The sequence below is a fragment of the Physeter macrocephalus genome, chromosome 8, assembly GCF_002837175.3.
Source record: "Physeter macrocephalus isolate SW-GA chromosome 8, ASM283717v5, whole genome shotgun sequence".
NCBI lineage: Eukaryota > Metazoa > Chordata > Mammalia > Artiodactyla > Physeteridae > Physeter > Physeter macrocephalus.
In genome coordinates, this window is record NC_041221.1 from 48,852,690 (window position 1) to 48,878,267 (window position 25,578).

General features: G+C 38.3%; 1 protein-coding gene across 2 annotated transcripts in view; it reads right to left on the reverse strand.

Moving 5' to 3' along the window:
* C9 (complement C9) overlaps nucleotides 1-25,578 on the reverse strand; it is a 66,658-nt gene that overhangs the window by 21,659 nt on the left and 19,421 nt on the right. The window contains exons 5-9 of one of the 2 annotated variants that reach the window (XM_007107781.4): nucleotides 23,607-23,745; nucleotides 12,600-12,869; nucleotides 8,456-8,696; nucleotides 5,572-5,697; nucleotides 3,252-3,430 (exon numbers count right to left, since the gene is read on the reverse strand). In XM_007107781.4, coding sequence (XP_007107843.2) covers nucleotides 3,252-3,430; nucleotides 5,572-5,697; nucleotides 8,456-8,696; nucleotides 12,600-12,869; nucleotides 23,607-23,745 — 955 coding nt within the window. The remainder of the gene's footprint in view (nucleotides 1-3,251; nucleotides 3,431-5,571; nucleotides 5,698-8,455; nucleotides 8,697-12,599; nucleotides 12,870-23,606; nucleotides 23,746-25,578) is intronic. The other variant, XM_024126049.1, reaches the window with a different exon arrangement.

Genomic DNA, 25,578 nt, shown 5'->3' on the forward strand with positions numbered 1-25,578 from the left:
CACGCCCTCGTGTCCCCTGCACCGGCAGGCAGACTCTCAACCACTGCGCCACCAGGGAAGCCCTCACCTGACATTTTTATAACTAGTTTGTAGCAGTAAGCTTAAGAAACCCAAGTTCAGCTATTCTACTGAGGTAAAATGTAGAGCCATTTGTGTTAACATTCAGGTAAGCTGGAATGGAATTAATACACTTTCATGAAAGTTGAAGACTATGACAAGGTCAATATTGAAAGAGCGACCCAGCCTATCTCCTCTGCAGGGAGAAGGGCTGAAGGAAAATTCTTGGATTGAGCCGAGACATTCCTCAAGAAGTGATCTGGGGTCTGTTAATGCACAAACACAAGGATGATCAAAGCCACAAGATTCTACTTAATATAGCATGGTCATAGTTACTTTAGTGTGGAAAATAAATATAAATAAAACCAACGGCTTTACTTAGAAAATCTCAGTAATATAGTTAAACAGCCTTTAATTTAGAGTGATATAACTTCTTCCTGTTTCCTCCAAGAGAAACTCTTTGCAACATAAATACCTAGGTAATTGACTTAAATTGCTACAGAGAATTAAATATAAACCAGATTAGTGTGAGTGGGGAGAGGTTTTATCAAGTCTTTACATAATTAAATAGGAGAGTCAATTATTTTAATATTAAGGTCATCCCTAGTGCTTGGACATGTCTTATGCAGACAACAGAATGCTTCAAATTACCAAAGAATGAATTAATGATTATAGATTGTTTAATTACCTCATGGAAATGCCAGTTAACCAAAGGACCACTTGCATTTATGAGAGCAAAATAACTTGGAGTCTATTTCAAGGTCAAATTAAGCTACATCTCAGGTCTCTTTAGAGATTTAAAAGCCATACAAAGTCAATAAAAACCATAATATTTTACTATTTTTTGAACTTCTCCTTCAAGAAGATAAATTTAAAAAGTGTTTCATGTGGGCTTCCCTGGTGGCGCAGTGGTTGAGAAGCCACCTGCCGATGCAGGGGACACGGGGTCGTGCCCCGGTCCGGGAAGATCCCACATGCCGCGGAGCAGCTGGGCCCGTGAGCCATGGCCGCTGAGCCTGCACATCCGGAGCCTGTGCTCCGCAACGGGAGAGGCCACAACAGTGAGAGGCCCGCGTACCGCAAAAAAAAAAAAAAAAAAAGAAAGAAAAGTCCAGGCTTCCAATTCATGAAGAAAGAAACATACAGATATTTTAGATGGAATGCCCACCAATCTAAAAATCTGGGGCTCAATAGTTGCCCTTAAAAGTAGGATAAAACTGTATTTTGCATCCAGCCAGTAGGACTGTGCCAACAGAGTTGATGAAGGTTTTTGAATAGTTTTAGTAAATCCAGTAGTAAATCTTCAGCAGATACTTTATTGACTTGAGATTTTAAAAATCAGCTCTAGAATATGATGGACTACTGTGAAGACCTCCTCAGAGAACAGTCTTGGATCCATACAAGGACAGTTGAACTTCCTTTGTAGAAATGAGAAGACAAGACACTTTAGGTGTCCATCTGAATGTAAACATCCACCTAAATCAATTTTTTTCTTGTTTTGTTTGTTTGTTTTGGCCACGCAGCTTGTGGGGTCTTAGTTTCCTGACCAGAGATTGAACCCAGGCCCTTGGCAGTGAAAGTGTGGAGTCCTAACCAACTGGACCACCAGGGAATTCTGAATCTATTCTTTTTTATTTAAGATCTTCTGAAACAGATTTATTTCACTGAATTCAAGATAATGAATTTAAATATTATTTAAATATGAGAAAATAAAAGGGGTCTCTTCTGATTTTAATTTTATATAAGGGCATGCTAATTTGGATAACTTTTTTCCTCTCTTTGTCCTAGTTTTGGGACAAAATATGTGAAGACTCTCACAGATGTGCTTGCATATTTACAACTGGGTAGATTTCCACAACCTAAAGGGAGAGTACATTACAATTTTCCAGTTTCTGAGTTTCTCTCTCACATAAATGAAGTAGTTTTGGTGGTTTCACTCACTCTTTAAAGACAATAATGAAGAATGAAGGAACACAATTCTCTAATAACTAGTCCTATCAAAAATGTCAACATGTTGGACTTCCCTGGCAGTCCAGTGGTTAAGACTCCGCACTCCCATTGCCAGGGGCATGGGTTTGATCCCTGGTCGGGGAACTAAGATCCCGCACGCTGTGTAGTGTGGCCAAAAAAAAAAAAAAAAAAAAAAAAATGTCAACATGTTTATAACTCAAGTTAATCAAAAGGAAGTAGGGGGCAATCAAAGATAAATTTGGGGCTCCCCTGGTGGCGCAGTGGTTGGGAGTCCGCCTGCCGATGCAGGGAGCACGGGTTCGTGCCCCGGTCCGGGGGGATCCCGCGTGCCGTGGAGCGGCTGGGCCCATGAGCTGTGGCCGCTGGGCCTGCGCGTCCGGAGCCTGTGCTCCGCGACGGGAGAGGCCACAACAGTGAGAGGCCCGCGTACCGAAAAAAAAAAAAAAAAAAAAAAGATAAATTTGACCCGAGGGAAGAAAATTGTGAAACATACAGGGAAAATTGAAAGCTATAAAGAAAGTAGGAAAAATACTTTCTAATAATATCAGGAACAAAATAGCAATAAAGGAAAACACATAGCCTTTACAGTTAGTTGGGGGAGAGAATGATGAGGCTAAGTAACATTGGCATTTATATCTTTATAATTATAATGTAGCTTTTTCCCCTTAGGAATAAGCACCAAGACTGTAAAGTCCCAAAAGTTTTATAAATGGAAGACTATTATAATCAAGACACAAAAATGAATGGATTTCCTGACCATGAGAATTGTTCACTCTTGGTCTTATTTTCTGAGAACTTATAAGCTTCCCTTTGACAAAGGCCCTTGATAAATACAATTCTCCTGTGTTGGAAGTGGTGGTATGATGTCACCTGAAGGCAAGGGAAAACTGGGGCACAACTATTTTGTACCAATCTGTGCTATAGTCTCTATACAAGCAATCACATTAAATCCTCAAAATAAACATGGAGCCCTGGAGAATTCAGTGTTGCAGAAGTCAGAAAATATTACACATCTAGTGAGGATCAGAGACTCAGACTCAGCCCGGTTGGTCTGATGCCCCCTCTGTGCCTTTCTTCTACGCCATGCTTCTTTCAGGGATGGAATGGGAGTGCATTTGAATGCTCACATCTCTTTCAGATGAAGTTAACTGTTCATCTGAACCAGCAATTATATTTAGTAAGAAAATGACAAAATCTTCTATTTGAAAATAAATATTTCTTACTTTTTGATTTATGAGCACTGGAGCATCATTTAAGGAAGAGGCCCAATTTGCAAAGTCAGTCACATTAATCATCCTGGCTCCTTTGAGAAGCTTCTCTTTCAGTTCAGTTGCATATTTTCTTGTTCCTCCTCTTATGAATGAAATAACGTCATCGATGAGGTTGTCATTCATCATGTTTTCTGAGAAGAGAAAGAAGATATAAGTGAAGCATGTATAGTTCTGTGACATCTGATAGACATTTACTGAACCCCTTTCATAAGGTATAGTCTAGTACATTTATTGAATTTTACTTATAAATATTACTTATGTAATTTTTTTACCCCAAATCTCCAAGGGTAATTTTTATTAGTAGTCAATTATAGATTTCAATCATCTTTTTAAAGAAAATATAAATGGTATGATGCTTGAGATACATTAATAATTTAAAGTTCATCACCTAAGCACATGAACACATGGGAACACGACTCTTCATTGGATACATTTCTTGTTGCAGACTTACCTTCATAATTATATTTTGTATAAGTTTGCTTTAAACTATTTTAATATTATAAAAAACTTCAGAGTATAAAAAAGAATAAAGTAAAAAGTACAATTTCTTTCCACCCCAATTTTTACGTTATTTCTCCCTCAGTCTCTCCCAGACTAAACTGCTTTTAAAAAGCTTTTGGTGAATCATTTAGAGTTGTGAATTTTTTGAACTAAAAAGTAATTTCAAGGTGATTTTTGTTCATCCTTCCTTATTTTTATAGATGAGAAGACTGAGCCTCAGAGAGATGGAGTGACTAGCCCAAGATCACACAGTAAGCTTAATGGCCAAATTTTGAAATTATGACATTTGATGGCAAGGTCAGTTTTCTTCTCACTTCATCAGTAGTTTCCAAGCATGGCCACATGTTAGTGGCTGGTATGCTTTTAAAAATATTAGGTTTTCCTCTCTTCTACTTCTCCACTCTCAGCTGACTCTTTTTTTTTTACATCTTTATTGGAGTATAATTGCTTTACAATGGTGTGTTAGTTTCTGCTGTATAACAAAGTGAATCAGCTATACATATACATATATCCCCACATCTCTTCCCTCTTGCTTCTCCCTCCCACCCTCCCTATCCCACCCCTCGAGGTGGACACAAAGCACTGAGCTGATCTCCCTGTGCTCTGCTTCAGCCGACTCTTTAAATCACTTTTTAAGTGAGTCTCAAGCATTTGTATTTCTGAGAATGCTCTCGAGTATTTCTGATTAGATTAAAAATTGAGAATTCCAGCACTACCTCATGCTTATAAATCTGCTAATGATTAGCAACAGAAGTAATATTTATACCAAAAAAATTCTATTTTTAAAAATGTTATGCACTGATTTAATGTTAAGGATGGATAGGTATTTTCTTTTTTTCACCCAGTTTTATTGAGATATAATCACGTACAATACGGTATAAGTTTAAGGTATACAGCATGATGACTTGACATACATATATATTGCAAAATGATTATCACAATAAGTTTAATTAACATACATTACCTCATATAGTTACAAAAATTTTTTTTTCCTTGTGATGAGAACATGTAGGATCTATTCTCTTAGCAGCTTTCAAATACATCACACAGCAGTGTTAACTATAGTCATCAGGTTGTACATTACATGCCCAGTACTTATTTATCTTATAACTGGAAGCTTGTACCTTTTGACCAATTGGGTGAAGGTGAATTAGGGATTTTGAGTCAGGTGGAAGATTGAGTTAGGGAGATGGCTTTGGCCTTCTCTTTTCTTGATGGACACAGACAGCACTGCCACTAGGCCATTTGGAAGCTTTGTTAAAATTAGGGGAAAAAAGAAAACTTTCCTCAAGATATTTTTCTACCATCGGGCTTCTACCATTGTCATGATAAAAATACAAATCTACAATGACCACAGTGTGAATGGCTGTATTCCTCAGAGCTGTGCAGTTCACGACCTGCACAATGATGATACCATTGAATACATGTCCCCAGGTTACTTGTGTTTATAATGGTTTGGGAACCACTGTAAACATAAAATAGCTTTTGGGAGTTCCCTGGCAGTCCAGTGGTTAGGACTCGGTGCTTTTACCACCGAGGGCCTGGGATCAGTCCCTGGCCAGTGAACTAAGATCCCACAAGCTGGTGTGGCTTGGCAAAAAAAGAAGAAAAAAGAAAAAAAGATAAAGTAGTTTTTAAGCACTTTCAGTTTGTTGTTGTTGTTTTTGTTGTTTATAAAGAGGGGAGACAATAAAGAAGGCTCATAGTGACAGGGCAGTGCTCATTGACCTTTCCCCCTTCTTTTCACCCTAGTAAGTTAGGCCATACTTACCAATTTTACCATCACCCCTCTTTAAGCAACTGTCTGAACTAATAGTTCCTGTGATTTCAAGTCCAACATTCAGAGATAAATCCAGATTAAACCCGAGGCATCTCTGTATATCCCTTAGCTCAACACCTGTTTAATATATTTAGTTAGAAATTATTAGATTATGTCTGTCAACATCATAAATACATTCCAATTTTGCTATTTTGTAAGAAACATACTTACTTGGATTCCTAGACATTATTACTGAACTCAAATGCAAGGTTATATCTGCCCTGTTTTGCCCTCATATTAGAATCTAGTGGTCTCCTTTGACTTTGCTTGTCAACTTAATGGTAAAGGACCTATAAATTTACCCCTTGTTAAAAGGGACATGAGACAGACAAGGGTGGTTATAGTCCATCCTTTACCTCTAATACCATAAAAGGGAGACAATGTCTAACATGTATTGAATGATTATATGTCCAGCATCATTCTAAGCATCTTGTGTAAATCAACTAATTTAATCCTCTCATTGACTTTCTGAGATGTTTTATTATTATCCTCATTTTACAGATGAGCGTAAGGAATAACAAAGCAGTTAAGGAACCTGCTGATGGTACTCAATTAGTAATTAGCCAAGTAGGTATTAGAAACAAGAGCTGTCTGTCTATTAAGCACTTCTCTGTATCAACTTCATAATTTGGTCATGGGATGCATCAACATCTCCTGATCCTCTTTGGAAGACTCAGTTCATCATTGAGGTAGCTAGTTTGTTGCTTTGGGCAGATGGCTTAAATATATGACACTTTATTCTGGTCCTACTAATGCTGTTTAGTAGACATTGGTCTTGGGAGCTGACTCATTGTGGTGTGTGGTTGCTCCAGTTATAATGAAAAAAAAATCCCAATATTTACTCAAGTATAGAATTTATTATCTATTCTCCTGATTTAAAAGAGGAAATTATTTCTTCATTTTAAGAGTAGCTTCCCAGGCCTGAGCTCATTGATCATATCAGTTTTTGCTCTTATTTATCATTTCAGATCACACACACACATACACACACATATACAAACACGTGGCTGTTTGTCCTGGAAGCCAAAATGCTTTACGAAAAAGGAAAGGGAGAAGTTAAGTTAATCCCAGGATCCCATGGTGAGATTTAGAAGTAGAGATCTGAGGCATTTAGTCATTCATTCATTCAACGAGTATCTTTTGTGTACCCACAATTACTGAGAACTTAAGAAATATCCAGTGGAATTTCCCATGGTAAAGGAGGAGGGAGGATAAAAATGGAAGATAATGCTAGAAATTCAGAATACTAGATTTCCAACCTTAACCTAAGAAGCATAAGAATTCTGATTCGAAGCTGAGGATGAAAATACCTGAGTGACCCCCTAAAGCTTAGATTCTCTACCTCAGCGGTGGACATCCCCAGGACCAGACAGAGTCTGGATGCCCCAAACTGAGGTGGAGGATGTGGCTTGGACCTTGGGTGTGGCAAAGCAGAGAAGTGAGAAGAATGACTTCCTCTTCAAAGACCCAGAGTCCACCTAATGATCTTTGTCTACTAAGGCCAGAAGGTAAGTAGATATAAGTAGGTAGCTCTGAGTTGTCCAAGATGCAAGATTTCAGCCCATGGAGTTTTTTCACCAAAGCAACTCTTAGCCTGAAGAGTTCTTTGTGTTTGATCACCCTTGCTGAGCCTTTCCCTTCTGATTTTCAAGTTACTCAAGACACATTCCTCTTGTGCCCCTCCCCCATGTGATGTCTATCAATATAGCCTACTGGGCAGGGCTCCTAGAGACCCCATTATGCCATCTCACTGGAATAACCTTGTGAGGCGGTATAAACCAAGAAACCTCATACTCCACTCCCCCTGGAAATGCGTCTACCGGCCCAAGACTAGACTGAGGCATCAAGAGCAACTGGTTCTGGCCATTCATATTTGTTTCATCCATAAAGGGTTTATCCACTGTGGGGACAGTGTCAGGCTTTAAGATCGGAGCTGAATCCCATTTTTTGCTTGACACAGCCAGAGGCTAAGGAGAAAGAGCCATGGAAGTGCTGTTGGCAACACTTCCTTCCCTAAGAGACACACCCCAAAACTTGGAGGGCAGAGAGAGGAGATATGATGGCATCTTTCACCCCTTTAAAGAGTGCTGTAACTAAGCCTTAATTACTCACAAAATAAACCTTATTAACATAGACACTTGGCATCCAGTTTATTCTTAAAAGGCTTTGAGGAAGTCTTTAGGTCAGGATGGTAATTATGTAGCACATAGGCCTATTCTGTGCATATGGCAGACACTGATGATCAATCATAGACTCTTTTCCATGATTCAAGTGTGGTCAGAAACCTAGTTATGGATCCAATTCAACTACCACCCCATAGTTAGAATTGTCATCATATGAGGTAAAACGAATTTTCCACTCTTGCTTTAGACTTACATGCTGTTAGCATTGTTTCTTCCTTCCTCTCTGAGAGGAAATTTAGAACATTTCCTTTCCAATTCTGAAGAATACTTTGGAAGATAATTGGCATACATATAATTGAACCAGTCTATGGATTAAGCAAGAGGTTATGTAAATGATGTCTTTTGTACTTTTCACCTTTTAAATAGTATTTCACTAAAAGCAACACCACCAAATAATATTATATTGCAATACAATTTTGTGCATTTCTCAGTAGTGCTGCTGAGTAGTGCAGGGCCAAGTCATCTTGTTTGAGGTGGAAGTCAATTTGCTGTTTGATAGGATTTTAGAGGCCAAAGGGCAGGGAGAGAGTTCTCTCAAAGAAGCAGTTTACAAAACTCTACTCTAAAGCCTTTAACCATTGGAAGAGGATAACACTAGAAATAGTGGATGGTTACAAAAATGTTGGAAGTTAGAACTCTATTTCTAGGTATACCTTTCTGGTCCATGGAAGCTTTATCCAAAACATATATTAGTTCATAGAGTCCTCCTAGAGACCCAGAGCTACTGTAGTGGGTTCCATAGGTTTCCAAAAATGCAAAATATTCCCCCTTTTCGTAGGTAACTGGTAGAGCTTTTACAGAATCCAAGAAAGTTGTCGTCAGCATGACGTTCCGAGTTCTCATCACAAATCTTCCCAGGTGAATGACTCCTTTTACATGCAGAAATATTTTTTCCTTTGTTGTAGAGCAGAAGAAAAGAAATATGTGTTTTATCACCATTATTTTGAATTAAAAAATCACAAAATTTAGAATTTCCATAGTCGATACATTTTTAGCAGTGACCACAAGATATCGCTTTAACCCACTTGGAATGGCAAACTTAAAATCCTATCAAAACTGTTGATGAAGATGTGCAGAAACTGGAACTCTCTCACATTGCTGGCGGGAGGGTAAAATGGTACAACCACTCTGGAGAACTGTTTGGCAGTTTCTTGTAAAAGTCAACACACATCTACCCCAATGGCCAGCAACTTCACTTCTACATAAGATCAGTAAAAAAGTAGTTCACGAAAAGACCTGTATGAGACTTTTATAGCGGCTTTGGTCAGAATAGCTTAAAATTGAAAATGACAAATGTCCACTGACAGGGGAATTAATAGACAAATTGTAGTCTATTCGCCCAAAGGAATACTAGTTAGCAATAAAAGGGAACAAACTACTGATACAGGCAACAATATAAATAAATCTCAAAAATATTATAGTGAGCGAAAAAGTCAGGCACCAAAGAGTATATACTGTATGATTCTATTTATATGAAGTTGTAGAACAGGTGAAACTAAGCTGTGGTCAGAGAAATCTGGTCAGTAGTTGCCTCTCAGGCAGTAGGGGATTGATGCAAAGGGCATGAAGGAATTTTCTTGAGTTGATGGAAATATTCTACGTCTTGTTTAAGGAGGTGGTTACAAAGGTGGATACAGTAGTCAAAACTCATCATGGAACTAAATGCGCAAAATATTTTCATTTTATTGTATGCAAATTACACCTCCCTAAGTTGACTTAAAAATGTTAACAATGGAAGGAAATGTAGACATTATATACGAAGCCCAATTTTATTTTACACATGAGGAAACTCTGATACAAAGGTATCAAATTATTTTCCCCAAAGCACACAGAGTCTGTGGCAGAGATTTGTCCCAAAAACCTAGGTCTCAGGTCTCTCTGTGCCTTCTACAAAGTCCTCTCAATTTTTGATAACAGGAGGGACAGATAATATTTTAAGCTGTGGCTTTCAAGCCAATCTAAACACCTCAGCAGTTAATGTTCCAGGGATGATGGCTTAAATTTCCAAAAGAAAACTGGGGCAGTCACAAAGAACTATGTGATTTAGTGCTATAGACTGTCCTGGCCAAAACTAAACTACAACTGACATCCATGATTTTGTGGAAGGTTCTTTTGAAGTTCTCCTGCTGTAGTTGTGGTTAGCACGTGTTGATCGCATAGGAGTTTAACATGCTTTATTATTTTTTTAAAGGTACATCTTGGTGTATACGAACATCACACCAAACTTTTTATGTTTTAGAAGCACAATGGTTCACACTGCATGACTTAACTTCAGGTGATATTGGGTGATTCAGTATCTAACAAAAATCTTAAAGAAACTTACTCCATGTATATATGTTCTCCACCTGATGACTTGCATAATAATTCTTAATGCAACCTCAAAGATGCACAAAACATATTTGGATTCCCTTTCGTTTTTGCTAAAATTAGGTGTATCTTGTCAGAAAGACATTATGTTCTTTGACTCAACTTATTTTAGAGGTAGATCTTAGATTTTTCCCATCCAGATATACTCTTGTTTCTTCCATCTTAAAGGAATAAAAATAATCTCTTGGCCTTACTTGTTCGGCCATTTGCCACTCATTCTTCGCCCTCATTAGAAGCAAAATTCCTTTAAAGAGTTTTCTGTACTGGCTGTTTCCAATTCCTCTCTTCCCAGTTTCTTTTAAATCTAACCCAGTAACGCTGCTGCCCTCACTACTCCAACAAAACTTCTCTTTTGTTCAAAACCTCTTCTGAAGGTCACCAATGACCTTCACAATGCTAAAGCCAGTGCTTCTTAGTCCTCATCTTTCACATATTAGCACATTTGACACAGTTCATTACTCTTTTCTCTTCGATAGAATTTATTTATCTTTTGTTATCTAGGGTAGTTCTTCTCAAAATGTATAAAGCCTATGACTTTAAGCACCATCTATATATTAACAACTCTGAAACTTAGAGCTTAATCCCAGACCTCTTTCCCAAATTCCAGACACATAACATCAACTTGCTCTTTGACATTTCCAGTGGAATGTCTACTAGACATCTCAAACTTAATCTAACTAAAACTTAACTACTGGTCTTCTTCTCCAAACCTGCTCTACCTGAAATTTTCTCCATCTCAGTTAATAGCAACTCCATCCTCCAGTTGCTCAGGCCAAAAACTTTGGCGTTTGTAGAGTCACGTTTGACTCTACAACTGTCCTTTCTGAACTGCCAGCAACTCTCACCTGGATTCTTGCAATAGTTTTAAAAAACCTTCTTCCTTTTGCTCTTAACTTTCATAATCTTTTCTCAACAGTACCCAGAGTAATCATTGAAAATATATTAGAATATGTCAACCTTCTATTCAAAACATTCCAATGGTCCCTCATGTCACTCACTGAAAAAACCAAACTCTTAGAACAGGCTGTGAGGCCCTTTATGATCTGATTCAAGGTAACCTCTCTAACCTTTTCTCCTTCTGTTCACTTTGGCGCAATGGGCAGGTATGTTCCCATCTTAGGGACTTGTCTTTAATAGATCCTTCTGCCAGATATATCATCCCAAATATGACTATTTGACTCTTTCCTCTCCTTCAAATCTTTATTCAGAGCTCATCTCCTCGGTGAAGCCTACCCTAAGCTTCTTTTTTAATACTGCCATCTGCCCAGGAGTCCTGATTGCCATTATGCTACTCTACATTTCATTTTATTCTATAGCACCTATCATTTTCTAAATACTATATAGCTTCCTTTCTTACTGTTATGTTTGTTTCTGTCTATCTCCCCCTGCTAAACGTTCAGCTCCATGAGAAGAATCTTTATGAGTTTGGTTCACAAATGTATTCTAAGTACCTGGAACAGTGCCTGGCCACATAGTAAGTCCACAATTAAATATTTGTTGAATAACTTAAAAGATTTTCCAACTGCACCCTTTGGGTGAGTGTGCATGTGGATATAGAGGCAATGAATCGATCGACCCATTATACAATTAGGCATAATATAAGTACTAAGAGTGAATGAGTATTATTTTTTAAGTGGAAGAAGGGTATCTAAATAGGTGACTGTGATATCAGAAAAGAAAGAGTGAGCATTTTACCAGCATCATACTGACTACAGAAAGTATATTCTATATTTATTCCAAAGGTGATGAAACAAACTTCTAAATCTGGCTTAAATATTAAAAAACAAACACATTTTCAAAGTCTCAAATTAAAGGTATGATTACAAAGTAAGCAGACCAATTTCATATGCAATGTGTACAATTTCATGGCATCGTTACTTTAGAAATACACTTTACAGTAAGTAAATAGCCATTATTCTAAAGACATTACAATGAGTTACCAAAATTCCTTAGTATGATTTTTCATTGTACTTCTTAAGAGAATATAAATTAAACAGTCTATCACCACAATCTCAGTCAAAAAGCATGCTCTGAATTCCCTTTTTTCTTTGGTGGTGCCACGCGGCATGTGGGATCTTAGTTCCCTGGCCAGGGATCAAACCCATGCCCTCTGCAGTGGAAGCACGAATTCTTAACCACTGGACCACAAGGGAAGTCCCAAAAAGTACGCTCTGAACTCTTAATATGCTTGTTCTGTTGACAGCCACAAACATCTCACCCACTTATTACTGCTATACTGAAGAGATTTTTCTCCAGTTAGCATTCTTCTTCTGGGCCTTCAAACTACATACACATTTGAGGATTTGTTGAGTATCATTTTTCTTTCTCTTATGCACTTTATCTGCTCTAAACGGTTAAACTTAAAAGAGGAGGTTTGGTTAGTTTGAAAAATATTCCATTATATTCTCTATATTAAATGTTTGGTCTTACCTTCTTCGAAGAATATGACAACAACAGTTTGTAAGTTTCATTTTTTGAATATGTAAATCGAAAGGTACCCTTGGCATTTGAATGGCTTGAAAAGTCTTTTTTGTCAGAAGGTTTTGAATCTTTACTTTCAGACTGTACAATTGCTTCAACAGGTGTGTATTTTATAGTTAAATCTGCATTAAAATTTGATTTCTTCTCTTGGATGATCCTTCTGAATACTTGCATCTGTTCATCATAATGTTCAGTTCTGAAATTTTTGTCGGCTTTGGTCTAACGGAGAATAGCAAAGTGTTTTTGAAAACAACATACAAAAAGACCACCCAAAATAAACAGGAAAAGACAAAAATCAGGCAACTTATTTGAAAGGGAGTAGAACAAAGAAGTTGAACCAAGGCAAGAAAGTGAGACTGCTAGGGTTCAAATACAGATCTGATGACTTTGAGAACATTACACAATAACCTCTGTGTGCCCAGTCTGATTCCTAGTGTGTAAAACAGGGATACTCACCATACCTGGCCCAAAGGTTGTTATAAGGAGTCAATGAAATAAAGCACATGAAGGACTTAGAACATAGCAAGCTTTCAAGAGTTAATATATTAATAATTAAAAAGCAAGTTGCATAACAGATCAGATGCACAATATACTCCCATCTGTATAGAAAAAGAAGGAAAGAAATGATAAAGCTAATCCTTCCTGAAGCCTTATGGACCAGGCACTGTTTTGAGCATTTTATACATGTTAATTAATATGAGTAGAAAGGCCAGGACTTGAGCCCTGAACTGCCTCTTAACGTTTACACTCTGCTGCCTATTTAAAAAAAAAAGCCTTTACGTGCATAGAAAATTACTGGAAAAATAGACAAATCCTGGAGATTGCCCTGGGTAAAGGAACTGTGAGTAAATGGATATCTGGAGTGACAGCAGGCTTGCTTTTTCTTGCATCATCTTTTATGTGGTTTGGACTTTATTTATTTATTTACCACATTCATTTTTGCATAAATAAACTAAATAACCTAATTAAAAATTAAAACTTTCAATGAAAACAAATGAACTTATTTACAAAACAGAAACAGACTCACAGACATAGAAAACAAATTCATAGTTACCAAAGAGGAAAGGAGGGTGGAAGGATAAATTAGGAGCTTGGGATTAACAGATACACACCACTATATGTAAAACAGATAATCAATGAGGTATTACCGTATAGCACAGGGAACTATATTTAATATCTTGTAATAACCTATAATGGAAAAGAATTGAAAAAGAATAAAACTGAATCACCTTCCTGTATCCCAGAAACGAACACAACATTGTAAATCAGCTTTACTTCAATAAACAAAGAAAGAAACAAACAAAAACTTCCTTTGCCAACTTGGTTATTGTCAGGCATCAACGGGAGGGCTGTTAATCTCAACAAACTCTCTTTCCAGAGGTCCTCTGTAACAGGCTGCAACTCTTGTCTGGAAAGACACTCATCTCTTCAGTCAGCGTGACAGACTGGACTCACTAGCATGCATTGGGTGACTGTTCTGCACGAGGAATGCTGTGGTCTGAATGTTTATGTCTCCCCTTAAATCCATATGTTAAAATCCTAATGCCCAATGGGATGGTATGAGGAGATGGGGCCTTTGGGAGGAGCCTTCTTGAAGAGATTCGTGCTTTTATAAAAGTGACCCCACAGAGCTCCCTAGTCCCTGCCAACCATGTGAGGATACAACGAGAAGTCTGGAACCCAGAAGAGGTCCCTCACCCGACGCTGCTGGTGCTCTGATCTGAGACGCCCAGCCTCCAGAACTGTGAACAATTAATTTCGGTTGTCTCTAAGCTACCTGGTCTTTGGTATTTCATTATAGCAACCCAGACAGACTAAGACAAGAAACCTAAAGTCACCGTCTAATGGGAAAGACTAAAATGTATATAATTTTCGTTAAAGAAAGGCATGCTGGGAAAAATGCTCAATGCAAAGGGAAAAGTAGCTTAACCATGTCACTTCCCTGTTTAAAATCTTTCCACCTTCCCACTGCCTTTAAGATAAACTAGACTTGTTCCAAGTTAATCTCTCCCTGACTGTACTCCAGCCCTCTGGCCTCCTTTCTATTTCCACAGCCTATGCTTCTTCCCACCACAGGGCTCTCTTATGCTGCGTTCACTTTCTGGAATGTTCCTTAATCCCCCATCCTCCCATAACACAGACATTATACACACTCACACACACATACTATATACCCCTGACCTGGTGAATCCCTACTTCTATTTTAAGTCTCAGCTTAACCATCACTTCTTTAGGGAGACCTTTCCTGATCCCACAGACTAACAAATCTGTTTCCTATAAGCTCTCATGACTCTTCTTTTAAAATAAAACAAAATGAAAGACGCTTCCCTTTTATAATGGCTTATTTAATAGACCTTCAGATGGTAAACTCCAAGAAGTCAGGGACCACATCCATCTTACCCACATGCCTCCATAGCCTCACCACTTAGTAAAGTGCCTGGCAAATAGTAGATTATAATAAAGATGTATTAAATTTAATATGCAGATCCAATATAGCTAACAATAGTAACTCATATGTATGGAGTGCTTACTCTGTGCCAGCAGCTGTTCAAAGTGTTTTATGTAGAATAAATATTTAACTTCCTACCTTTAAGGTAATTTCTATAATTATCCCCATTTTACAGATAAGAAAATATAGGTTAAAAAATTTGTCCAAGATCATACAATCATACAGCTAGGAAGTGGCCCAGCCAGCAATGAAACCCAGGAAATCTGATTCCAGGGTGGAGCTGTTCATTCTTATGCTATACTGCCAAAGAGGGCTCGACAAGTTCTGAGTGGTAAAATGAAGAAAGGCTTCATGGGAACTGTTGCCCTGAACATGGCCTTGAAAAAAAAAAAAAAAAAAAAAAAAAAAAAAAAAAAATATATATATATATATATATATATAAAGGTGATTCGGTTTGCTGTACACCAGAAACTAACACAACATTGTAAATCAACTATACTTCAATTTAAAAAAAAGAAAGAAAAATGAATAAGATTTCTATTGCCTTGAAATCTAAGGCTAGTAGAAGCAAATGAAGACAATTCCACTCAGTCTTCCATGATGAGAAGAGCCAAAGCTGAGCAAAATGGCACCAGGAAACCACCTCTCCCTCACTCTTCTAGAAGGCTAAGGTCTTCTTAGCTCATTGGCTTCTAATTGGTTGCAGGATAGGAGTGGCATAATTTGTAGGCTCTTGCACGTATACCTGAACTGGTTAGAAAGGAACTGGCACTGGGCAGGGATCAACTTAGCAGTGTGAAGGATTGCTTGCAGGTATAAGGGAATGTTGGTCAGGGTGTCAATTAGAATGTTGTTGAATGGTCCTCTTTCACTAATGCTAGGATGGTAGTAGTGAGCAGAGTCTGAAACAGTGAGGGTGGGGTCACCCCAGAAAACCTAAAGACAAGAGCTGGATTGAAAAGCCAAAAATCCATCCATCAAAAAGAAGTCTGAGCTCAACGATAAGCATTCAGAGGTGGACCAATATGTACAATCGTTTTGAAGAGAAGAGGAAAAGTCTTTGAAGAGAGGTCAAGAAACAAGATTATAGAAAGTAGGAAGACACACAGATGGAAACAAGTTTCTTTATGAGAACCAAATAAACAGATGTTGGAGAAGCAGAAATCAGAGAGAGGGGCAAGGGTGCTTACAACTTCCAGGAGGCCAGGCATATGATAGGGGTTCGTGAAATCTATCCTGTTTAAAGATTTATCAGCTAATGCTTCTTGAAAAGAAATAAACATTACTCTGGCGCTGGGAGTGGAGGAGATAGAACACCTCAACACACATTCCAAAGTTCAAATTGAGGAGGCTTGGAGAGCACGCGGGAATAAAAGGTAAAGAGAAAACTGTTAAAAATGCCACTAAGATTTTGTATGTACAAGTAAAGGATAAAACCATATACTATTTACTATTACTATTAAAGCCATCTCTCACTAATTGAGAGAAGGAACCAGGAAAGAGCAGATTGCCTGCAACCTTATGAGTCATCCTCAGCTAAAGTCCCTAGCCAAGCCACACCCGCATTCCTAAACTTTTAGCCGTTAAATTTTGGGGTAATTTGAAATTTAGCAATAGATAATGAATACAATTATCTTCAAGAGATCATCTTCTCTGCCTAGATCTTCAATATTGGTGTGTTCTAGGACTCCATTCTCTGTGTTCTTTTCTCTCTCACTGTACACCTCCTGGATGATCTCAAGCACTATCAAGACTTCAATGATCCTCTCTATGTTGATGGTACTTAAATCTCTGCCCCCAATTCAGGCTCCATCCTCACGTTCATATAATCTACTCTTGGCAAGATAACTCCATCCAGATGTCAATCATATCTTCTTCTTGGATTTAACTCTTCTTTTGGTAGATCCCCCACTCCCCCTTCCAACACACACACACACACACACACACACACACACACACACACACACTTCTCAGGTTTTCTTTGATGGCCTATCATCCACTCGGGGTCTCCATATTTTTCATCTATTGTGAGTTTATTTTGTGTTAGACACTCTTCTAAGCACTTTGCACTTATTAACACATTTAACCTTTCCAAATTCCTACAAAGTATGTACTGTTATTATACCACTTTATGACAAGAAACTGAGATTCAGGAAAGATAAATAAGTTGCCTGGAGTCACATGGTTAACTCTTCTTTTGGTAGATCCCCCACTCCCCCTTCCAACACACACACACACACACACACACACACACACACACACACACTTCTCAGGTTTTCTTTGATGGCCTATCATCCACTCGGGGTCTCCATATTTTTCATCTATTGTGAGTTTATTTTGTGTTAGACACTCTTCTAAGCACTTTGCACTTATTAACACATTTAACCTTTCCAAATTCCTACAAAGTATGTACTGTTATTATACCACTTTATGACAAGAAACTGAGATTCAGGAAAGATAAATAAGTTGCCTGGAGTCACATGGTTGGTAAGTGAAGGAACTTATCAGAATTCAAATCCAGGGAATTTAATTCAGAACTGGGCACTTGACCATATGCTCCACTATCTCCAATTCTGTACTGAACTCTTAGTTCTCAAAACTGAGCTGGATTTCATCTCTTCCTCTCAGCCTCTACTATTATAGACACAGTTCAGTTTTTCATCATCTCCTTCTTGGACCATAAAATAGCCTCCTTCTGTTATTATCTCTGGTATTGTCTACTTAAAATTCATCTCCACAAAACACAAAGATTTAAAATGAAACTATGACCACATTGCTCTCCTCAATGGCTCCATTACCATGCTCAGGATTATGCCCAAGTTACTTAGTATGGCATATGAACACCTTCACAATTGACCCCTGCCTATGACTCCAAATTTGAGCTCATATAAGTTCATTGTAAGCTGTAGTTCCTTTCAAGATAGCAGATTCTATAGGCACAGTATTATTTATTCCTTGGGAACAGCAATATGTAATAAATAAATCACTGTGTATATAATAAATTTTATCTGTACACCGCCAGGTTTTCTAAATGGGCTCAAGCTGACAGTAGAAAGAGTAGTTGAAATGTTTATTAAGCCTCTGTTTTCAGTTGCTGTCAACTTTAATGGCGATTCCAATTATACGTTTTCTTGAATATGGGTTCTTCCCTTCATTAAAAAAAAAAAGCATTTGCTTTTTGAAAGAAGAGTGTCAATATGCTGAATGCATTTATTTATTAATTCAGCAATCATTTATTTAGCGTTCTTTACGTTGTTAGTTTCTCAGGATTCCATGGTAAATAAAATGACTAGAAATTCAACTAAGGGTATATATGATACAGCAAAATAAAGACCAGAGCAGAAAGGAAAGCAAAGGCTATTGCATTAATTTGCAGGAAAGGCATGTAATGGAGGATTCAGAGGAGAAAGCTGAGGGTAACGTGGTAATCAAAAGCCAGATCAGGAATGACCTGTTGCCCCCTGCTAAGGGGATTGATTATTATCCTGCGGGCTGTAGGGAGACATCACCAAATTTAAGCAACAGAGTGATAAGATCAGATTTATCATTTACCTTCATACTGAAGTGTGTGGAATGAATTGAAACTGAGCAAAACTAGAGGTCTCAAACTGATAGGAGGGCAAACATAGTAGCCCAGATGGAAAATGATGGGAGCCTAAGGCGGTGGGCATGGCAGTGGGAACGGTGAAGAAGAGACAGATTTAAGAGTCTTTACAAAATAATGAAACTTGGAGAGTGATTGGATGTTGTGGGCTTTGAGGGAGATGTACCTGTAGAGGAGATCTTTAGGGAGGTTTCCTTATTTTGAGTTTGATGATTAGGATGATATTGTTTCATTTACCAAGTGGAGAATTCAAGAGCAAAGAACAGAGAATTGGGAATAAGATGGGATATAAGCTTTGGATATGTGAACTGTGTGATGTCTGCAGACAACAAACTACACAGGTATCCAGTTCAGAGAGAGACCTGGGTTGGAAATGCAGTATTTGTAAGTCATCAGGATGGAAGTGAAAACTGAAGCCACAGGAGGGGATGAAATCACCCAAGGAGGCTATATAGAGAGAGATTAGTGAAACAAGGTAGGAACTCTGGTAACAGAAATATTTAAGGGCTGTCCTCAGTAAAGGGAGCTCAAAAGAAACTGAAGACCGACATTGACGAAAACAGTTTGAGTAACAAGATAAAAGAGGTTTGGTATTATGGGCTGAACTGTGTTCCCCCCAAATCCATGTGTTGAAATTCCTAAGCCCAATTACCTCAAAATGTGATGGCATTTAGAGATAGAATCTTTAAAAAGGTGATTGAGTTAAAATGAGGTCATTAGAGTGAGCTCTAATCCAGTGTGACTGGTGTCCTTGTAAGAAGGAGAGATTAGGATCAGACTGGCATGGAGGTAAGACCATGTGGAGATAAGGGAGATAGCCACCTACAATCAAGGAGGAGGCCTCAGAGGAAACCAACCCTGCCACCATCTTGATCTCAGACTTCCAGCCTTCAGAGTTGTGAAAAAAACCAATTTCTGTTATTTAAACCAACCAGCCTGTGGTACTTTGTTATGGCAGCCCTAGAAAACTAATACAGCTGGGGAATTCATGGGAAGTACAAAAATTGAGACAGCAAGTGTAGGTGAGAAGAGTATGCAGAGATGAGGGTGTCCTTTTCGTGTTTTTGTTTTTTGTTTTTAAATGAAAACCTTGAATATATTTATATATTAAGGGCGGGGTGGAAAATGAGAGAGAAAGAGGTAGACCTAAGGCTTAGAATAACAAGCAAAGTACTTGGCATGAGATCCAGAGTATGGGGTAGAAAGATATATTTTCTACTGAGATCAGAAGGATGTAAGAATAGACTTTGTGTCAAATAAGTTTGTACACAAGTACAACTTTGAAAAAAAATAAGAAAATTCTTGTCTGTGGCTTGGGTATCCTCTGTCCAGTTGGAGCCCCTGCCATCTACTGTGCTCAAAATGGTGAAGGAAAGAATTTGAGGAGGTTGCTGAAAGTTTTAAACTGCCCCTGCGGAGGGTGGGGAGAAGCACAGACTACGGAGAGGCGTGTGGACCTACTGAGCTGCGTGGAGGTTATAAAGCTACCCGTTCCTGTATTATTAGTATGATTTTCTCTACAGTGCCCAGCAGGATGAGTATAGGAGGAAAAATAATAGGGTTCATCCGAAGTAGGAGTTTTTCTAGATTATAGAAGGAATAGAAAGCAGGACATTGATAATATTATCTGGTGGTCAAAGATGGATGTGGATTGATTAGAAAAAAGGACTGAACATAAGAGGAACAAGATAGATTAGAAGTAAAATAGATGCACCTGAACTGGGTCTAGATGGGGTCCAAAGGTATGTTAGTGGTCATAAATGAGGGTAAGAGCTGAGACACTGGATAGTTATGATGAGGCAAAGGGTTAAATGTTTCAGATTTCAGAGGCAATGTAGTTCTGGTGAACACAAGGTTAAGAATGCGGCTGGAGATGTGTGAGTGACTCGAGTGTGACAGATATAGGAAGTTAAGAGATAGCAAGAAATTATTGGCAGTTCACATGATATAAAAGTTATTCAGGATTTTGTTAGGATTTGGGGTGGAAAGGATGATTATAATCCAGGTGCATTTTACAAACCTCTGTTGACCTACAAAATCTTACATTCTCATGGAGATCCAGATTTAAAGAGAATTATAATGAAAACCTGAAACCTGATTTACAAGTTGTTACTTTCAACAACAAAAGCAGAGAAGACTAAAGAAAAACAAGTGAAAAGGAACTAATTCCTACATGTAATCATCACTTTTTTCCCCCATAATTGCAAGCTTCAGTTGTTCTTGATCATTATTTACAAAGTACTTACAAAGCAACCAGTAAACCTTCACCTAGAATGTAACCACTAATTATGCATTTAACCATAGCTAAGTCCTTTACCATAGCTAAGTGTTCTTATATTCTCAAAAAGAATAGAAAATATTTTTTTATTGGAATACAGTTGCTTTACAATGTTGTGTTGGTTTCTGCTGCGCAGCAAAGTGAATCAGCTATATGTATACATATATCCCCTCTTTTTTGGATTTCCTTCCCATTTAGGTCACCACAGAGCATTAAGGAGAGTTCCCCGTGAAGAACAGCAAATATTTATTGAGTGTTTGCTAGTGCCAATAACTTTCTGAATGTTTCACATACATAGACTCATTTATCTTTACAAGGCAGGCATTATTATTTCTGTTTTACAGTTGAGGAAACTGAGGCATGATGAGGATAAATAATTTGCCCAGATCTCGCTGCTGTTTGGGGCAGAGTTGGGATTCTAACCGATGCAGTGTGTTCTAGAGCCAGAGCCGCATTTGAAACAAGAGGCACTGAGGGAGCGTGAATGTATCAGAGTAAGGTGTCATTATCAAGGTATATTCCCCACGGAATGATAGGTCCGTAGAATTCTTTCAAAAAATGAAAGACAGTAAATTATCGCTAATAAGTAACTAAAACAAGATTTAAAAAATTAATTCATCCAGTAAAATGTTGTTGAGCTCCTACCCTCTACATATATTGAGTTGAGTATTGGTAATAGCTACGAGGAAGAAAAATATGCGTTCTTTACCTTCAGGCACTGTAATAATAACATACACGAAAAAGTAGGTAAAATATGTCATTGAATATTAGAGAGTGCAGAAAGTAGCCGTCTCTAAGAAGTCAAAATTGAGATTTCCACTCAATAAGCTCATGCATATTCTTTTATGTTCAGCTATTCATTTTCCAAGACCATAACAGATGAGAATAAGGGGAACATCAGCATTACTAGCACCAAGGGTGTGATCTGGGGACTTTAACAAGCCCCCAGCCAGCTCCATCAGCACTCTTTCTCAGGTGACAGCAAATTAATACTCAGGTGCATAATCCCTGTCGGTTTTTTTCTAAGCTTGATGCCAAAACTCATTTGAAGGCCTTAATCTGATCTGAACTGATTAAAAGTTATTGTCTTCATTTCTTCTGCTTTGTGTGAACATTGGTTAATTTTGCCGTAGATATATTAATGCGCTTGATTCTAAGATGCCGCTCCCAACTCCACCTGGGGTGTAAGTAACATACAGGGTAAGCACCACATCACCTTTATAAGATCCAAACCCTTCTGAAGGTGGAAGTACATCTGTTTCCAGGGTTGTGGATAAGGAAAAACAGCAAGCTTACTCTCCAAATGTAGCTTCAAGATCAGTCCCAGGCAAGCCCCCAGCCCTCACTTCTTGGTTCACACCAGTTACTAACCCTACAGAGAAGCTAGGAGGCTGGTGACAGTGACAAAGACAGGAAGACTGTACAGCACAGACCTGAGAACTAAAAAAATAAAACAACACAACAATAACCTTTCTTGTATCAGCAATGACAGAGGTTCCCTTATCTTTGGCTCTTTTGAAGAAAGTAGAACATGTATAATTCTTCTTAGAAAGATGATAATTTTCCCCTTGAAACGTGTACTTAAAGAAGGTTAACCTAGCATGATGGGAAAGATCAATAATCCAAAATGTTCCCTGCGATTTGGGAGAAACTGATTTTATTCTGGACTTATAGGCACCAAAAATATGACAATGTGGTCACATGTGAAAATAGATGCCAGTCAAATAAGTAGGGACATTAAATCTTTAGCGTTCATGGGAGAGCGTGATCACTTCAGGCTGCAATGAGTAGGGTTTGATTTACAACGTTGTTAGAAATAAAAGGAATATTAACTACAATTATTGACAAGTATATATGTTTTTCAAACTGGTGGGAGTGACAATGATAATGAAGGACATTGTAATGACTGAATAAAGTGAATTTTATGGGTCACCAAAGGGACCAATTAAAGAAAGATTATTGTAGCTGCTGGTTCAGAATAAACTAATTATTATTCTTTATTATATCTTGTTTAGAGGCCCCAAAATGTCTCTAAAGGTGATAAATATTAATCCTTTGAATGAGGGGGTATAGTTTGTGGATGGCTCTAGAGAATTTAGGTGACTTGTAGAAATGTGGTAGGTTTGAGGTAGCATTTTGTAGAGTAAAAATCACTTTAAGTAATAGTTTCACTAAAACTGGAGGGATTTGAGGTGAGTGACTACAGCCACTCACATTAGTCAAGGAGGTTTTACAAGGGGGACTAGTGAAGGAAAACAAATGTAAAGATGGTTTTTCATTGGTAGGTTAGCGAAAAGCGAGCCTCAACAGCAAGGAAGCAGTGCACACAGTCCTTAAATCGGCACTAATTTAATTTTTAGTTTCATCAGAACCTTAGATGATTCTTTTTACAGAGTTTAAGTATTTCCCAAAACTCTATCACTGGGTGCATGTTACTGAAGATTGATTGTAGACTATTGCATATTTTTTAAAGAGACCCAAGCTACATCTCCTCTTCTTTAAGTCAATCTTACGTTCACATTAAATTTTCATTCTACTGACTTTTTCATATTTTTTAGTAGGAAACTTATGGAAACAATTTTTCAGCTAAAGCTGAACAATGTGTTTTCTTCTGAGGATACTTACTTCATAGGCCAGGGAAGCCACGTTCCAGGGTCTGCGGTAGTACGTCAAGGTGTTGCCATCCCAAACTCGATCACAGAGTCCGTTGTAGTACTCGTTGTTGAAAGGGGTGCTGAGGGGATCCATCCCTAAGACGTTGATCCTGAGAGTGAACAGAGTAACATCAGGCGTGGAGACAGCAGGAGCTAATGCAAGGCAGCCCTCGGCCACTGGGGGAAGAGAGCTTCAGCTCAAGTCCCATCACCCATGTGATGATGGGATATAATCAGGAATAGAAGCAAGAGCCTGGTCACCTCTGCTCTGTGTCCTGGGCGGGAAGTACATATTAAGAAGGTCTTATAAACTCTTCTAGGCAACTAGGGCAGCGTTGAGCACAATGAAAGAAATGCAGTTAAGTAGGAAGCAAGGGTCCATCTGGCTTCAAGAGTGGAACTCCACTGATGTAACCCTTAGCTAGCGTCCCTTGGTGAACTAAAAGCCAATGCTGTAATACCACCGCTTTAAATTATTTGAGAACAGAGCATCTCAGGGGGGCAGTAAACTTATGCATGTAATTTTTAATCTGTGAATCAACGTTAGGGCTCTTTCTCTCTCCATTCTCTTTAAACTTAAACCATTCCCTCCAGCTGTCTCATTGACTGTCAAGAACCTTGGTCCCTCCAGGCTTATTTTACTCCTATTATACTTACAAGAGGAACACTAAAATGTCATCATCCAGCAAGGCATTCTAAAAAGTTCTACTTTTTTCTCCCAGCAAAATATTTTTTTAAATTTTTTTAATTAATTAATTAATTTTATTATTTTTTTTGGCTGTGTTGGGTCTTCGTTTCTGTGCGAGGGCTTTCTCAAGTTGCGGCGAGCAGGGGCCACTCTTCATCGTGGTGCGTGGACCTCTCACTGTCGCGGCCTCTCGTTGCGGAGCACAGGCTCCAGACGCGCAGGCTCAGTAGTTGTGGCTCACGGGCCTAGTTGCTCCGCGGCATGTGGGATCTTCCCAGACCAGGGCTCGAACCCGTGTCCCCTGCATTGGCAGGCAGACTCTCAACCACCGCGCCACCAGGGAAGCCCCCCAGCAAAATATTTTTATTTGGCAAGCTTTAATTCAGAAATAGGAATATTGTTTAGCCTAAAAAGTATTTACTTTGATTCGTAGGCCAAAAACCAATGTATTCAAAAGAAGCAGTTCATTCTTTGTGAAGCACCAATTGGCGAAATAGTCATTGCTGTCTAGACTGTACCTGGAATAAATGGCCCCAGGGCAGGGAGGCCAAATGGAGGTTTGCTCCTCACATCTATAACTTAGCTTGGCACAAAAGCATAAAGTCTTCCATTGCTCTGGACCACATCCCTAACTCCAATGAGCTGGATTACAAAGCCGGTTGTTGGTTTCAAGAGCAATTTGTCAAAGGGTGTGGATGGCTTACTGCAAACCCATTGCTAATGCAAGGAAAATAAGTGGACGAGTATCCTATTGCCAGTTGGTTAGTTAAAAAACATCTTTATATAAACAGCACATTCTTAATAAACTTTGAATCTACACAGAAAATGAACATTATACCTCAACTTGAATGAAAGGCAAGTTAAGGAACTGATTCAGGAATACCTTTCTCAAGGCTGACTGTATAGTTAGAATTAACTCCTTCTCACTTTTTTGCTCCCCCAAAAATACTTTTCATGAGAAATGCTATGGCCCTAATTTCTAATAAAGGGCCAAAAATTAGACCTAGTCTCTCGAATAAAAAAGAGAGGAAAAAAGAAACACTATGTATCTAGTTTACTTTCTTAAATATCTTATCCTGGATGGGAGATTAAAATTTTGGCTTCAATTTTTCACCCATCCCTGCATCTACAGACATGTGAGCAATAAATAGCTTAAAAAATACTACTAAGGTTGCAATACAAAGACATAGAATACTGGAAACACATGATCTGTGTTGGTTTCTTAAACAAGACCTCAAGTACATTTTCTTTATTT